Source organism: Apaloderma vittatum, unplaced genomic scaffold (assembly GCF_000703405.1).
Source record: "Apaloderma vittatum isolate BGI_N311 unplaced genomic scaffold, ASM70340v1 scaffold7931, whole genome shotgun sequence".
Taxonomy (NCBI): Eukaryota; Metazoa; Chordata; class Aves; order Trogoniformes; family Trogonidae; genus Apaloderma; species Apaloderma vittatum.
Window position 1 is genome coordinate 3,842 of NW_009698538.1, and position 18,277 is coordinate 22,118.

At 38.3% G+C, this 18,277-nt stretch overlaps 1 protein-coding gene across 1 annotated transcript in view; it reads left to right on the top strand.

Annotated features, from left to right (window-relative positions):
• Positions 1-18,277, top strand: part of CCDC138 (coiled-coil domain containing 138) — a gene marked incomplete at its 5' end in the record, with an annotated part of 30,832 nt that overhangs the window by 2,130 nt on the left and 10,425 nt on the right. Inside the window, 6 exons of the mRNA XM_009878065.1 lie at positions 1,308-1,385; positions 1,465-1,575; positions 4,538-4,699; positions 5,471-5,587; positions 7,394-7,586; positions 12,019-12,195. Of these exons, the coding sequence (XP_009876367.1) occupies positions 1,308-1,385; positions 1,465-1,575; positions 4,538-4,699; positions 5,471-5,587; positions 7,394-7,586; positions 12,019-12,195 (838 nt within the window). The remainder of the gene's footprint in view (positions 1-1,307; positions 1,386-1,464; positions 1,576-4,537; positions 4,700-5,470; positions 5,588-7,393; positions 7,587-12,018; positions 12,196-18,277) is intronic.

The following is an 18,277-nucleotide window of genomic DNA, read 5'->3' on the forward strand; positions in this document are numbered from 1 at the left end:
CTCTGCCTTCTCTGCCGGCTCTGTCACCAGGGCACCTGCCTCATTCAACTGCAGGCCCACATTTTCCCTGGTTTCCCCTTTGCCTCTGATATACTTGAAGAAACCCTTCCTGTTGATCTCGATGTCCCTTGCCAGGTTTAATTGCAAGTAGGCCTTGGCTTTCCTTATTTCATCCCTGCGTACTCTGGCAGCATTCTTGTAATCTTCCCAAGTGGTTGGTCCCTTCTTCCACGTACTGTAAACTTCCTTCTTCCACTTGAGCTTTTTCAGAAGCTCCCTGCTCAACCATTTTCTGCTTCCCTTTCCTGATATTATTTTATTAAATAAAAAGTAGAATGTGTATTTCTAACTTCATGTGGTTCATAGTAATAAAGAGAATAAGAATTTTCATCTCATTTGACTGTTAAGTCTGACCTAAATTGCTGACACACAAATCGCTATCTAAACTATTTGACCATTGTTTGTTCACTGAATTAATTAGAGTTCTGATCATCTGAGGATTATTAAAATCTACAGCAGAGCCTTATTCTTTCTTGTAGAGAAGATCCAACCTAACTCTTAGAATGTTGATGGTTCTGGTGCAACCCATCCGTCTGTTTCCCCTCACTATAAAGTCTTTGCATTTTTGTGCAAACTGAGGACTTCTGTGCTAATTGTCCTCTTCGTTGTTGTAGGCATGCAGTATGCTACTTACATTGAAATGGAGGTTTCAGTTTCCCTTGTCTATTCTCACACAGCAAACTGATTTTGTAGCATGGTCAGTAACTGTTTCATTCTGCAGAGAAGAAAATTTTCACCTTTCCTATTAACAAGACTATTGGACCATTTTTGAAATGTGCACTCCATTTTTGTATCACCTCATCACGGAAAGTCATCATGTATATCTAGAGTGTCATTGCAGTTCTTATTCTTCCCCTGAAAACTGAAAGATTCGGATGCAGGTCAACAAAGGGCTACAGCTGTCTTACATAAATTGCCCAGAGAGCATAAATTTCCCAGAGAGATGGTGAAGTCTCTCACCTTGGAGAAAGTCAAAAGTTGTCTGGGCATAGTCCTGGGCAGACAGCTCTTGGTGGCCCTGCTTGAGCTGGGGGCTTCGTCTAGACTACCTCCAGAGGTGCCTGTCACCCTCAAATGATCTGTGATTCTGTGATTTCTTGAGGAGGTGAATGATGATTTTGTTCCTATCATTTTACATGCCCAGAAGAAAAATCTTGAACTTAAATTATTTAGCTGCTTATCAAATTATTTTGGTGTGATAATTGAGTTGAATTTACAAATACTTTAATATTTTCTGGTTCTTTCAGTTAAATGGTGTAACTGAGCTGAACAAGAAGTTGGAAGGTCAAGCAAGAAAAGTACAAGCTCGTTTAGAGAATCTACAAGTAAGGTTTGTTCTTACACATACCTGCTTTCTTTATCAGTAACAACTGAAATATAATTCATTGTTACTTCTTGTTGTAGAGGAAGCATGAATTTTTAATGGTACAGAAGTCTAAGGATATATATCAAGTGGTGCAACAAAGTAAACCTGTCAAGCAGGAAAAAGCGATGGCAGCATCACAGATTGCTAAGGTAAGAATAGGGCAAAATGAAAGATTGATTCAAAAGACTTGAGACAGTGGAACATTCTCTGTATCTGCTAGAAACTGGGAAGTGTAAGTTCCAATTTTATTTTATATGTGAATTAGCTACAGTAAGAAAAGATACAGATTATATTGGGCGAAAACAGGCAGTTAACAGAGACTTAAGCTTGTTGCTATAAGTAAGTCAGTTGGATTTTATATTGTATATGTGTATAGTCTCTGTATATATTTTTATTTATATGGTATGTTTTCCTCTTCCTGTCCCAACATCTCTCATCTACCAATTAAATTTATAACCTACTTAGACTGTAACTGGTTTCTTTTGCTGTGGCAGAGCAAATCTTAAACTCATTCTGGTTACTGCTACAGTACAGCACTATTCTTAAGAATAACACCAGCTGAAAAGTAGTCAGTCAGAAGTGTCACCTGAAGAATTTTAATTTTCAAAGCCAGGAGTGATTGTATTGCTGTTATTTTTTTGAGAAATAAAAAAAAAGAAAGAGAATAAATGCAGTGTTCATACAGAGTTCCAAAATGATCACCTTGTTTTCCTTAAAATGTCTTTTTATATCACTTAATTAAATGTTTTCTAACTCCATGTTGTTCCATTCAGTAGCACATCTCCTGGAAGTATTCTGCCAACATCTCCCAATTGGTAATTATTTTCCCCAGCACAAGGCTAAACTGAAAAAGAAGATATTTGCTCTATCTTTCTTAATTAATCCATGTCAGATGCCTTAAAACTGTGCTGTCTACGTATAACGTATCATAGGATCAAGAATGACTCAGCTTGGAAGGGACCTTAAAGACCATATAGTTCCAACCCCCTGCCATGGGCAGGGACACCTCTCTCCCACTAGACCAGGTTGCTCCAAGCCCCATCCAGCCTGGCCTTGACGCTTCCAGGAAGGCGGCATCCACAGCTTCTCTGGGCTTTACCTTCATGGTAAAGAATTTCTTCCTAATATCTAATCTAAATCTACCCTCTTTCAGTTTGAAACTGTTAGCCCTTGTCCTATCACTACACTCCCTGATAAAGAGTCTTTCCCCCTCTTTCGTGTAAGCCCTCTTCAGGTACTGGGTCTCCTTGGAGCCTTCTCTTCTCCAGGCTGAATGACCCCAACTCTCTCAGCCTGTCCTCAGTAGAGGAGGTGCTCCAACCTCCTGATTATCTTTGTGACCCTTCCCTGAACATGCCCTACCAGCTCCATGTCCTTTTTGTGTTGGTGTCCCCAGAGCTGAACACAGCACTGCAGGTGGGGTCTCACCAGAGCAGAGTAGAGGGGGAAAATCACCTCCTTGGATCTGCTGGCCACTCTTCTTTGGATGCACCCCAGGGTGCGACTGGCTTTCTGGGCTCTGAGCACGCGTTGCCAGGTCATACTCATATTCCCTCTTTACAGAGGTTTTAAGTGTACTTTGATTGCAAGTGTAATATGAACAGTATCACTAGTTATAGTTCTGAGTGGAGAGGAGAAGAATCATCTGACGGTAGACTGCAAGAAAACTAATGAACTGTTCATGCAGCCTGTTTTCACATACCTCTGGATCATAGAGTAGTTTATTGCAGTGTAGTACAGGGATAGAATGACAATTTCATGAAGTCTTTGTTCTTTTTCCACTCAGTTAAGTTTTAACAATAGTATATTGTATGAAGTAATGCAAAAGAGGTCTAGTACATTGAAATAAGAATTTCCACATGCAGAAGACATTATAGATTTGCTTTCTCCTGTAACTCATTGGGTCAAAATTATAAAATGGAGTGATTCTCTATGTGAAAAATCTTTTCCCAAGCCTTATATACAACTGTTTGCCTGAGGACAAAATTCATTATCTGTGTATTTTTTCACACCCAGAAAACATCCGGAATAGTACCTGCTCCGGTAGGGATGGGAGTGAGGTGTAAGAGAGAAACAATTCAGGGTTATTTCTGGATCTCTGTAAGAAAAGCCTGACAACAAATGGCTTAATAAAACTACGGTTCTAATAAGACAGAGTAAGAAGAGGAATACAGATAATGAGTAAATATTGCTTCCCTTGGTGTTTGGAATCTTGTGTTTGTGAGGCACTGGATGGAGCCCTGATGGATTTTTCCCAGGGCGTGCTGAGCAGGTCCTGTCCATGGAGAGAAGCTCCTCCGTTTGGGCTCTTCAAGCTACTATATAAGTTTCCTGCAAGAAAACAACTTTGTTGCTGAAGGACATTCACAGGAGAACTTCTTGTTGCCCTTTTAGATAAAGGCAAGGCCAGGCAGGAGGCGTGATCAGCGGCAACAAGTGGGAGCTGCGTGCAGGCTCCTGTTGCAGTGAGCGGCCGAGCTCATCCTGCAGCCAAGCACGGGATAAACCGTGCAGCTGGTGCCCCGTGCGGCACCGCACAGGCTGGCTGCTCGGGGTACCTGGGGTGTGGGTCTCTGACTCCTCCGTGTACAGTGGTCTCCAGGTCAGAATGGACACCTTCCACCCTTTGGTCCACACAGAGTTTACCTTTCCTGAAGATATTTGAAGTTACAGGTTATTTTAATAACATAGAAGTTTCTCAAACCCTAGGTGCAAGAGCCAACAGAGCAGACATGACCTGTTCAAGATCACTATTTCCTTGAATATCATGTTTTCTACAGGCTCCCAGTACAGTACCTTGCCTCCTAGATTTTGTCGGATATATATTTGTCATCCTTTAAATTACATATAGTATTTCAGAACTAATGTGCTTATATGTTTCAAACACCGAGGTCGTGGGTTCAATTCCTGCTCGGTCCCCATGTGTTATCAGGTCTAGTCGAGAGGTGGTGTCCCTGCCCATGACAGGGAGGTTGGATTAAATGATCTCTAAGGTCCCTTCCAGCCTAGGCCATTCTGTGATTCTGTGATTCTATGAATCTGTTGTTATTTTGCCTTAGAAAAGTTGTTAACTTTCAAGCTGATATATCTGATGTTGTGGATGTATTACAGCTACCGTTGAATTCACAAGTTTATGAGCTCTTAACTTTTCTTATGGATTGGATCTCAGAACAGCACCTTAGCAAAGTAAAAGTACAAGAAGGAAAAGAGAACAGTCATAAACTGGTTACCCAGACCTCCGAAAAAACCTGCACCCAGGAAAGGTGTATGAAGGTAAAGGGGTTTGAATTGTTTCCTTATGTTAATATGTTTTCAAATTTGTAGGGTTTTTTAAAATGACTTTAAGAATATAACAGGTCAGCCCATTTTATACATGCTTTGGATGCAGTAATTCAAATCACTGTTAATAAATCAGTATTCATTCTGACAGTGAGATATAATAGATAATTCATCATTTGTAAAAGATAGAGAGATCTTTAAGGAAAATGTCGTGTTCAGTTTCAACTTGAGAGTTTCAGCATTTTATTTCAAATCACCTCTGTCAGTTGATATTTTGTCTTGTGTTTTATGTGTAATTCCTTTTTTTTCCTAAGGAGATGTTCGTAGCTAATTTAAAATATTTTGATGTCTATATTAGATATTAAAGTTTCAGTTTATGACTGATAAAAGGTGATGCTATGCTATACTTTTAAGACTTTTATTATATTCTTTCTGGGGATACCAGGGTTTGAAAATTAATGAGGTGTTCATAAAAAAAATTTTCTGTTTTTTGTCATTATATTAAAGATTTATAGCCATTGGGATTGGATTTATTGAGACTGAGCTTGCATGATGTGTCTCCATTTTGCATGTAAACTTTTGTAAAATTTAAAATCTCTGTGTGTGTGTTACTTGTACTGGATCTGCCCAGTGAGTGGCTGAATAAGTAGCCTGCTAAACTCCAGTAGAAAGTTGGGAGTTTTGTTTATTTCTTTTTCGTTTATGGTTAGTTTATACAGTAGTTTTATGTGCTGCATGTAATTTTACTTTTGTATATTTTTACAGCTTTTGCCTATAGCTGCTGAGCAGCTGCAGTGGATGCCATTTGTGAATCCTAAACTGCACGTGCCTGTGATTAAATTTATTTACTGGTCTATAAGACAGCTAGACACTGGTATTCAGGTAAAACAAGTAGTCCTCTGGCAGTATTTTTTTTAAAAAACACCTTAATTCACAGAAGATATTAATAGATTTTCTGTCTTAGAAAAGTGTATCTTCAGGTAGAATGTATAAACTAAACTGCTGTCTTTGCAATGCATAAATTCGTAGTGTTTACCACAGATGAATTATTTTTCAAGTTGATTTTAAATTTTGCATTGTGTGTCTAGGCAGAGTTTTCATAAGTATGTAATCTCCGTTGTGGTGTCTGAGCATCTCAGTAGTTATATTTTTACATATATGTTTACAAAACTTTTGCACTAGAAAATGCAGTATTTTTACCTTCACTTCATGTCTGAGATTTTTTGAAATTAATATAAGTGTGTGGGAAGCAGTGAAGGAATTTTGATTTTTCTATTCTCTGCTAAGTGTCTAACCATGGACCCACGTGCCAGTATAGGTTGGAGGCTGACCCATTGAACAGCAGCCTAGGGAAAAGGGACCTGGGGGTTCTAGTGGGCAGCAGGATGACCATGAGCCAGGAATGTGCCCTCGTGGTCAAGAAGGCCAATGGCATCCTGGGGTGTGTTAGAAGGGGAGTAGCTAGTAGGTTGAGAGAGGTCCTCCTGCCCCTCTGCTCTGCCCTGGTGAGGCCACATCTGGAATATTGTGTCCAATTCTGGGCCCCTCAGCTCAAGAGAGACAGGGAACTGCTTGAGAGAGTCCAGCGCAGAGCCACGAAGATGATGAAGGGAGTGGAACATCTCCCTTGTGAGGAAAGGCTGAAGGAGCTGGGTTTCTTGGAGAAGAGACTGAGGGGTGACCTCATTAATGTTTGTAAATATGTAAAGAGGGAGTGTCAGGAGGACAGAGCCAGGCTCTTTTCAGTGATGTTCAGTGATAGGACAAGGGCAACAGAATAAGCTGGAACATAGGAGGTTCCACAAAAATATTAGAAAAAACTTTTTCACTGTGAGGGTGATGGAGCATTGGCACAGGCTGCCCAGGGAGGTTGTGGAGTCTCCTTCTCTGGTGACATTCAAAACCCCTCTGGACGCGTTCCTGTGTGACCTACTGTAGGTGATCCTGCTCTGGCAGGGGGGCTGGACTGGATGATCTCTAGAGGTCCCTTCCAACCCAAACATTCTGTGATTCTGTGAACCATGAGACATGCCTTACTCCTTTTGACTAGACTGCTGTAAGAAAATATTTAGCAGTATAATAAAGGAAAAGACAGTAGGCGTGCTATAAAGTCTCAGCATAACGTATAGTACTGTCGGTAGGGCTTTTGCTAAAGGAGAAGGTAGGAAACTTTGTAAATATCTTAAGTTTAAATTTAATAGAATAGTAAGCTGTTGGGTTTAGTGCTAATAAGAAACTATATTTTAAATTACCATTTTGTGAAGTCAGATTCTGAAGTAATATTTTTATATAGTTTATGATGAAAAGTCCAATAGATCTTACCTGTACAGTATTATTAAGGTTCATGTTTAGACCTTGGTCCTATTAAATGCTTTTACAGGATATAACTTCAGGCAACCTCACAAAATAGAGGTGACTGAAGCTGAGCTGCAACTTAATGTCAGCAGCTCAGGGGCCCTCACTAGCTAGTCTCTTTGTGAAATATGCATTGATAAGGCACAGTGATCATGTTATTCAACTGCTTTTGAAACACGAAGTGATCTCTCCCATACAGTTTATATTCCAATACGTGGTCAAACCATTTGCTATTTAATATTTAATAACCAAAGGAACATATCAGTCTCTGTATAGTACACAGAATTGTAGTATGGTTTAATGTTTGCACTAACTGTGCCTTGTTTGTGACAGCATGCAACAATGGCATCAACAATGAGGAGACTTGGTGAAGATGTTTTCAGAGGCATAGTACGTAAGGGAAACCCACATAGTTCTTCTGAACAGTCAGCAGAAAAAAAATCGAAGTCAGCAGCTTTCTTTAAGAGTTCTTGCATGCCTTTGAGGTTTCTGTCAACCTTAATAGTGCTTAAAACCGTGACACAAGGTAAGTTCTGATTTTTACAACATTTATATGTTTATTTGTCATGTGCCTGAACAAAAAACATTACAGTGATACCGTACAGTCTATTATGCTTTATTAGTGAAAAGTGTTTTTACTTGAGTTTTACTACCTTATGAAGCAAAACATACTGGAAACAAGTAAGAAACTTGCTGTTACTCATTTTGTGTTGGAATTTGTGTTCCTTTTAATAGGATGACTTCTTGCCAGACAAATCGACATTTCTTAAAAAGATAGCTGGGGGCTGGTTAGCTCAGTGGGTTGAGCGCGGTGCTGCCAACAGTGCCAACACTGAGGTCGCGAGTTTGATTCCTGCTCAGTCCCCATGTGTTGCCTAGTCTAGTCGAGATGTAGTGTCCCTGCCCATGACAGGGAGGTTGGATTAAATGATCTCTAGGGGGGCCGATTAGCTCAGTCAGTAGAGTGTAACTCTAACAACACTAAGGTCATGGGTTCGATTCCAGTTTGGTCCCCATGTGTTGCCTGATCTAGTCGAGAGGTGGCATCCCTGGCGGCAGGGAGGCTGGATTAAAATGATCTCTAAGGTCCCTTCCCGCCTAGGCCATTCTATGATTCTATGATGTTGATAGTTGTGTCAAACTGTCATGACACCAATGACTGGATTGCCAAGATCTTTACTGCACAGAATAGCCCAGCTAGTTTATAAACTGAAAGAAGCAGCAGATTTTGCACAGTTCTGGAATGTCACTGCCCTGTTTAAGTTAGTAGGTTGTTTACCAATCTCACGAAAGGCTGGTTGGCTGCAGTGTCAAGTGTTTGTTTTCTGGCATAGTTAGTTACAACTTAGCTGCATTCATCTTTACAGCTAAGTGTGATGTTCATAGATGTTTCTGATATATCATAGACAAAGCCACTTGTGTAGTGGACTCTTATTTGTAAGACTCAATTGTGATACAATGTATGTCCTGAAACTGCTTTGTCCCTTGGTCTAAGTTTAGTATACAGTTCAGACTGCAGCCCTTACCTGCCTGCTGTTACTCTCTTTACACTGTGTAAAACATTCTCAAACATCAAAAAATTTAGCAGTTTAGGACCAGTTCTTGATATGGTTGTCCATTCCCATTTCTCTATTAAATAGACTCATTTACAAAAGCACCGTGTTCTGTTAACGTAAAAATGTTTCAGACTTCAGAATCACCTGCCTAGTATGAAAAGGGGCTTTTTTATCTAACATCTTCCAAAATTCCTATGTTGATGTGGTATAGTAACATACTTTGTTAAGAAGGCAAAAGCAAACAAGGTGATATCAGGAGATAATACATATCAGGAGATAATACAGCCCTGAAAACAGTGTAATCTGTTTCAGATCATGACAGGTTGCTGCACTTGTCCAGTTTTCAAGCTGCTGTGTCAAATCTTTTCAGTGAGGTCATCTTTGAAAACAGATATGATCTGAAAAGACTAAAATGTTTTCTTTAAAGTAATGCCAAAACCAGACTGTTTCTTGTGAGCTTCGGGTGTTGAGCACACTATTAGAAGAAGCACAAACTCACATTTTTAAAACTTTCTTTCCTTGGCCTTTTGACGTGGAGATTGGTGTACACTTTTCTGTCAGAACCCAGTGAAGACAAACCTTCAATCAATCTTATTTATAGACACATTTTAAAATTTTCTTACAGATTAACTTTACATTTAAATTAATTTTTTTTACCTATTTCTAAGTTATCGGTGACTTGTTTGAAAACTTCAACAGTAGTGCATTATCTGGATTATACTTGACAGTTCTTGATTTGTAAAACTGCAGATTTGATGAGCAATCCAAAAGCAAATCTTATTTTGACTTCTATTACTAGCTTTCTCTTTTGACTTAATTGTTTTAATTCAATAATGGCTTCAGTGGTTGCTGTGAAGCAATTTTTTTCACCTATGCAAGAAGAGTCAATCGGCATAAAAGCAGCAGAGTTGATGGCTTCCCTCTGAATCCTAAATGCAATATAATTGCCACATATTATGAAGTCGAGCTTCTGAATATATAAATACTTCATTTTTTGTATATTTATTTCTTTGGGAAAAAAATATGAAAAATTCTAATATTCTCTTAAACGACGTAGTCCAGACAGCCTTTAATGCCGCTTAGGGGATTATTATATCTGAAACAGCTACATCATTTTCAGCTCACACTTATACCTTTTGTTAACCAAAAAGAAGCCGGGGGGGTTGTGTAGGGTGAGTGGCTTTCCTTTCCCTGGGAGCTTTTTTCCTATTTCCAGTTAGTTCCCAGGATCCTCCCTCCATTCACACTAACAGATATGTACAACAGTAGTGTTAAGGAGGATTCCCTACTTAAAACCTATATAATTTTGTGTTGGAAAAAAAAAATAGAGGAAGTTGGGTCTTCCCAGCCTCATGGGAGAGGGAGAAGGTAAAGATTTCAAAGTAGACACTAAAAGTTAGCAAGATTCAGATTGTATCTGGACAGAGTGAGAAAAATTGTGGAAAATATATCTCAAGGAATAGAGTAGCTGTTCTCTTACCTGATTTGTTAACTGCTGCCTTCAGTTATGAAGCCTTTTTTCTTTTCAAGGGGAATAGGGAGCAAGCTGTGTTGCAGACCCTTTTTATGGAAGCTGCGCAGAAAACACTGTGCACCATGAAGAGCAGATGTAGGAGGTGGTTACTGCCTACTTGCACCACCTTAGGGGTACTGTGGTGTGGCATAACTGGGATTTTCTGCAAGAATAAGTTACAAGGATGGCATAAGAATGTACATACCTATAACACTTTTCCAACTCTTTATGATATTACCGGCTTATTTTTCGCTTTTCAAAGACATGTTAAAAGCACGGATCATTCTGATAGCAGTTGATTGTGCAATGGGGTTATGACTGAGCAACCTAACCTAACTTCAGAGGTGTTCCTGCCTTGGGCAGGAGGCTTGGACGGGATTCCAACCTAAATTATTTCATGATTCTATTTTTGCTATCTTTTGTTCTTAGAATGGTTTGTATTTTAAAATGTCTTTACTAGTAACGTATCCCCTCTCATAGTGACAAAAATAGATGGAGAAGTTACAGAGATGTTTATTTTCAATGTAATCCTGAAAAATCGTGCGAGAATGTCAGAATCAGATGCCTAATTTTTTTGAGTCCCTTGTAAGAAATATGTTATGAATTTTCTTAGACATCAGAGATCCACATCACAAAATTGCTGCAACCTCTAACGACCTGATCGATGTTAAACAGCGATGCCAAAGATTTTAAATCCATAGATAAAGAGAAATGTTCTTGTTCATGGAAGTCATTCTTCTGGATTAAGATGGTTAAGCAAATTAGTATGTCTTTATACTTAACTGACCTGTGCAGTGTTTATATCGTGAGTATTTACAGTATACACATGATTTGAACATGATAGAAGACCACCCTGGCATCATTAATGAACAAACACAGTATTTCAGCTGCCAGACAGAACTATTTCACTTGAGATATTTTGGTGAAGCATAATAACTACTCTTAAATTGAGACTCGCATTTCTAGAAGTGTTTAATAACAATGTTGTAAAAAGAATTGCAATACAAAAAATAGTTATTGCGGAGAGTTACGTACCCAAAGATGAATGCTCTTGATTAGAATAAATTAATTTAGCTTCTCATGGTTGCTTTTCACAACTGGCTTCTACAGCACAGAAAATATGATCTGCTGTTAAACATATGTCGAATATCACTCTGTATGAGTTTTGATCACTCTGACCACATGGTGTCAGTGATCTAGTGATAAAGTAGCACATTTGATTTGAACCTATCTTCAAAATGTCAGTATCCAGCAGATGGCATTGTAGTTACATTTTTGCTATGGGAGAAATTGTTTCCCTGTACTTAATTTTCTGTGCTCCAGATGATCAATGCTGTTCCAAGATACTGAGAAAGATTTGACATCAGGAAATTAAGAAAATTAGATTGGTTCATTTAATCTACACTTTTTGAATAATTTAGTGCACTTCACAGTGGATGCGTATATAAAATGTATGCACTGAAATTTAAATTACAGCTTTTTGTAAAAAGGAATGGGAGTAGTTGCTCTCAGGGAAGTAATTCCTCTTATTCAGACACATCAGCCCCTGACTCCTTAATAGAGGTTTCCCAGATGTTAAAACCAACATTGTTTCAAACTGTGCAAGTCTGTAATTTCTTTCCTCTTAAAAGTATTAGAAGGGCTTCATATTTGGAAGTATGTTTTTCTTCAACATAGGAGTTGCAGTGGATCTTCTTCCGCATTCACAGCAAAAAGTTGAGTAAAAAAAGGCAGAGGATGTCTTTAAATAAAAATAAAATTCAGTATTTTCAGCCACTTACCTTTTAAGTATACGTCTGCAACAGTAACTGTCAGGATAGTTGTTCACGTACTGCTTAATGGAACTCTGATTATAGAAGTTTGACTGCATGTATTCTGATATCTTTCAGTGGATTACCTGGCTCAGGCATTTGATTCTCTTCGTGTAGACTTGAAGACAGATGAAGGGAAGGCCTTATTTTTGGAATACCAATGTGTGCCTGTTGTTTTAAGTCACTTAAAAGTATCCAGTAGAGGTCTGCTTTCCAGTGCTCTTGACGGATTACTTCAGATGACCATGGAATCTGGTAAATTTGGATAACTAAAAAAATAAAACATAAAGTTGTGTGAAAATAGGTGAGGTAAGCATAAATACAAAATAAAAATAGTATGATTCTTTTGTGTAAATAATCTAATCTAGTATTAACATTCATTTGTATCATGTAAATTCATTAGAGACCTAAAATGTATTCCTGAATTGTCTGTTCCTTTCTCGATTATCATGTCCTTTCTTCTCCCTCTCAGCACCTATGCTTTATATTTTGTCCTAGTTCATAGTCACATAGTTCATGGAATGGTCTTGGCTGGAAGTTGCTTTCGTATTTATTACCGCGATTTTTTTTGTTGCTATTTGGTTTGACTTTTCACTTTCTTTCCCACTGTTTTATCTTTTTGATACTTTTCTTGGAAATCAGGCTCTCACAGGGAAGCCATACCATGAAAACTTGCCAGTAGGTGGAGATAAAAAATAGGCTTTATTTAAATTCTTTTTCTAGTTTGAATGAACAGCACATCCCTGGTAATTTTTTAGTTTCTAATATTTGGAAATGGTGTTTCTAGAAGAGATGGTTCAGTTTATACTGTGTTCTGGTGCTGTAAAAGGGTTAATAATGTCATTTGTCACAGTGCTTTTCCAAGTTACACAGGCTAAGAATCAGTTGATAACCAACTGAATGAACATGAAGGTAGTGAGGCATTCCAGTGCCATGTTGAATTAACTGAATAAACAATTGTCACTGGTTTTTTAAAGGTAAAAATCACTCACTGCCTTTTAGAAGAGAAAAAAGGAAGGGACGACTGATATTTTAGAAACGTGTATTGTTAGTTTGGAAGTATTTCATTATCATTCACTGTAGTGGTAAAAATAGAAAGCATGTTTGACTTGGGATGGAACACCATTGAATTAAAAGCCATTTTGTATTGATGTAAGTGGCAGAAATATTTAACTAAAGTTTTGTTCTTCCTTGCAGACTCTTTCTGACCGTGTAGTTAATGTGGTCTTACACTACAGTATTCTTCCCAACAATCATAACTATGACTAGGAAGGTGATCGGGAAGGAAATAGTTGTACACACAGAAGTAATCTAAGCAAGGCCAATGGTGCCTGCTGTTACTTTGGGCAATGACAGTGACAGTTCATCTGCTGTTACCTGGCAGTAGTCAGTCTCATAAACTAGATGCCTGCACTCTGAAGAATAATGGAGATACATTGTGCAAGACTCACATTTTGCCTTGGTACTTCTCAGAGAAGATGTATATATGTGAAGTCAAGGAAGGAGGAGTAGAGTTCTTGGCCACTAGATATAAAGCCTTGCACAGAGCCTTTCTCTTTGGTAGAATAAAGTGCCAGTACACAAGTTATCGACATGTTCTCCTCTTTTCCGGTACATAGTGCTTTGCAAGAAATTGCTAACAATGAGAAGTGGTGTTGTTGATGGGAAATAGTATTTTCATTACTTTCTAAGTTTTTGTTAAAAAGTCCTTAAAATTAAAAGATAAACTAGAAGGCAACAGTGGATATTCAGAGGGATCTCTGTGTTAGATTAAGACAGGAATTTATGCTCAATTTTAACCTGTATTGGTATGCAGCCTTAATATGAAGTCATAAGTAGCTGGCAATTTACTAAAATATGGAATCATATTACCTGGAAAGACAGCATCTGACCAACAAGATGCAAAGTCTAGAGTATTATTTTTTCCTGTAAGAAATGCAGTCCTAAGCATTCTTTCAACTTACTGCAATAATTTTCTGGTTCTATAGGAGCCAGATATCAGCTCTATAGGAGCCAATATTTTTATGCAAAACTATTACCTTTAGGGCTGAAGTGATTAGAAATTAAATTGGAAAAAAGACAGTGCTTTTTTTTTACAGATATTGTTTTCTATAGCTTAGTTTTTTTAAGTTCTAAATTTTTTTGTCAAGTATTTTTACAGATTCAAATTTTAGTTGTCCAGGCTGATGTGAATCAGATGTGAAATAACTACTATGTTGCACTCCTCTTCCCTGTAACTGCAGGTCCCTTTTTGTTATAGTAAGCAATGAATGCTAGTGGTTCTCTACAGTCCAGGCCTGTCTGATGTCCTCAGATAGGTTCTCTGTAGAAAATTCTATTCCTCATGTTCCAGAAATGAAACCTGTATTTCCCTTACATATTAAGGAACGTTACTTAAACTCCATATGAAGAAAGAACCTACTAGTCTAAGATAAAAATTATAACAAGAGACTGTGCAGTACTACTTAAGCCCATTGACTGATTTGGTTTTGGTATGCATGTTTTCAGATTTTAGATCAGTGTCGCGCTTTTGTCTTCATAGTGCATCTGGATAGTGCAATGGATCCAGGATCCCAGTTTCCTTTGTGAGTTCACACAACATTCACAGTGCTGATAAGGCATTCAGTTAGTGACAACATGATGTGAAATGCAGCAGTTGAGGCATCGATATCGTCTGTTTTCTATTTATGTGCAAGAACTTAATGGCAAATTAAAATTAATAGTCTTACTGCTGTGCGTTGTACTGGCACGGAGCCTTTCATGGGCTCACTCCATTTCTGTTCAGGACTTTCACATCAAGAATCTGGGAGAGTCTTGACACCACCATTTCAGTGGGAAATGGTGGAGGGATGAAAGGTAACATTCCTCAGTAATTTTTTATTCTGTCTACTTCATTATTATACATTTGTCAGTCCTGACCAGCTCAGGACATGTATTCATATGCAATATCTTCTACTGTTCTGTTGTTGTCTTCTTCTGTTAGATCTTTTTTTTTCACAAGGAAGAGGAGGAACAGCAGGCAGCAATGGAGGAATAATTAGAGTGATTTAGATGTCTGAGAAAGCATACTAGATCATAAGGCAGTCCACAGGATAGCTCCAGGGCATTTCAAAACCTGAAAAAATTGCATGAAGTTGAGATTTTTCGGTTCCTCCTGGAAACTGTGGCCAGAAAGCCGGATAGTGTGTTAAATGTTCTGCACTCTTTTTTTTCCTTGCAAACTGGGAATAACATTGAACAAGAATTTTTTTGATAACAGAACTATATTGTCATTTTTTGCCACTTTAGGATTGCAGTGATTCTTTCTAGGGCTTGCTTTGCACTAGTCAGCAGGTACAGTAAGCGAGGATTTGTTTGGCAGGGTCTGCTTCACCGCCATTCTCTAAATGTGTGTTGACACTCGCCGTTTGCTTCTGTCAAGGTAAGGCTAACTTTAATAAAGCAAGTTGTCTACTTATAAAAAGATTTTCACGGAGTCATGGGAAGACGTAAAATCTATATGGTGAGAGGCAGCTGATAGCCCAAATCTCTGTGCCATGCTGCCATGCATGGCGTGTACCTGCACATGGTTTTGGATTTTTAGGCACATCCATGGCCTTAAGACTGTGGCTGATGAAGATAACTGTCAGGATTAGGGTTTAAGCCATAAAAGATACTTAATTTAAAGGTCAATACTCCTTCAGTTCAAAGGCTAATGGAACTCTTTGTTCACTGAGACTTTGGAGCTCCTCTGTATTCAGTGAGCTCATACATTCCAGTCTGAAGGAAGAAGCAGAGGTCAGTTTTTTGCACTGCACAACTTGGTTGTGTGAAATCCAAGGGAAGAAATGAAGCATAAGTTACTAAACGAAAGGACCCTTACACAGCTCCTAGTGAGAAAGTATGGGCAGTGAATATTACAGGTAGTTTTAGGGAATTTGTACTTTTGCATTACCTTTCTCATCACTGACTTCTTAACAAGGTACCTACGAAGCAACATCTGAATGTTCACGTAGATGACAGAAGAGTAAAATGTACCCTGAGAAATCAGAAACTAGGCATTTCATTTCTACTCCAAATTAAAAAGAGAAGTATCAGCTTATTTTGATCCCCTTTGTGTCAAGAGGTCTGTCCATTTGCATTTAGTGGTAAAACTATTTGTCATTTCTTCATCAGAGCCATAAGATGGATTGTTGCCTTCAAGGTGCTCTTTTTGGTTCATCTCTTAGTGTTACTTCACGTTCCAGGTTGGAACATTTTTGGTCACTACTAGGATCAGAGTTTACTCTTTAGTCTTCTTCATTCCGAGAGCTTGCCATATTCCACAGGAATTATGCCAGTCCAGTAGATCTCATAAACCAGCTGCAAGCTCATTTAAAGTTATAAATCAAAATACACCTGAGGTCCACAGCTTCCTGAAAAATTTGTCTGAGTTGTTGTGTTCTGTAAAAGAGTGGATAACACCAGTGTAACTGTCCAGCTAGGCTACAGAACCGTGGTGGTTGTAATACCACAGAAATTCGGTGAAGAAATGATTAAGACTTTTGATACTCTTGGAGGCTTATTTGTGTTTCTTGGAACTGTTTTACATCATCATAGCATACAGAGCTCCAGAGCCCATGTTATAGTATGCAACACAGTCACATTATTCCTTGACGGGATTCAAATCATGTGTTTATCCAGTTGGGATCTCACATCGCAGAGATGTCACCAAATTTCGTTATGTTTTAGGTATCAGAACTTTGATAGTATTCCAGCTGCTCTGGCATTTCCCAAGCATCGATGAGCTTTTGTGCCATTGTATAATTCTAAAATATAGTGCCTGCCAAAAATAATCTTACCATTTTGTCCCAACTGTTAGTATTTTTGGAACTGTAACACTCTGTCACAGACACAGAATATATACATATGTATATATGTATGTGCGAATCTTGTTTGCCTCACCTCTTTCACAAGAATGTTAAAGCATAAGGAGGAGGGTAAAATGTTATACTGATTACACTGTTCTTTTAATATACAAAAACATTCATAGTTGGAATAAAGGCTGACTTTTAAATGTCAGGGGTGAAAAAAGTTGAGGTTAGTTCTGGCCAGCTCCTTAGGAGCTGCTAGAGATGCTGTGCAGTAATTTCAGAGAGTTTGCTTTGTGTCAAGAGCACTTCAGTTTCATCTTACTTTCATGCTGTAATAGGTTTTTTCCTTTTTTTTTTTTCTCTCTGCCGTCTTCCTGTACTTCTGTGGATTCTGTTCACTACTTTTATTGTTGCTACATTTGAGGAAGGAAACTTTTCAGCTGAATCCTTACCTAACCATTTGTTTTCTGTTAGCAAATACTTGCTTCATTTAACACTAGAAACTTAGAAAGTAGTTGAAATTAAGTTGTATTTAATTGTTAAGATAAACAATATAATTTTAAATATTTTATGATTTATTTCGTGTCATTTACGTGTTGGAGTGATTCTTTTCCTTCAGATGAACTCAGTGGCCTAAGCTGAAATAAAGTTGATTTAGTCTCCTATCTTTAATGAATAGGTTGCTTCTAAATTCCACAGTTAGGAGAGTTTTAACAGCTTGATGTGGACCTGATAGTAGAAAATAAACTCAACCAAGCTATTTTATACCTTTTCTCTTACTTCATTCTGCTACATTTTTGTTTAAAAATATACATAATAGTGCATAAATTGGTACAATTCAGCATGTTCAGTCTTCTATTCTAAAGGTGCTTTCTAATAGCTGATAACGTGTGAACTAGAGCTGGGTAGATGTAGTTTAGGTATCAGGAAGAAGTTCTTTACTATGAGTGTGGTGAAACACTGGCACAGGTTTCCTGGAGAGGTGGTGGAGGCTTCATCCCTGGAGACACTCAAGGTCAGGCTTGATGGGGCTCTGAGCAACCTGATCTAGTTAAAGCTGTCCCTGCTCACTGCAGGGAGTTGGACTAGATGAGCTTTAAAGGTCCCTTGCACCCCAACACATTCTATGATCCTATGAAGACAGCACTGCAGCAGCAGTTTAGCTCTATTTTCACTGTAGCTATCTCATCAGTGCTGATTTTGTTTCATGGTCAGATGGGATGGGTGCTGGTTCAGGTTTATGCTCATTTGGCTCTCCACACCCATTACCAGGATTTCAATCTGTGTTCGTTTTCTAGAGGTTGCCCATATTTCCTTTGCTGCAAAGATTGCCTGATAAAGCAGAATCAAGGGAACAAGTCTTGTGGGTTTTTTTTTAATGATGGTAGTATTTTGCTTGAATCTGGGGCTTCAGATTAATGCCATATAATTCAGCTTGGTCCTTTTTGTCTTTGAACCTAATGAGTGGTCTAGAAAGACATCTTTCCTGTTTCCTATTGAGAAAA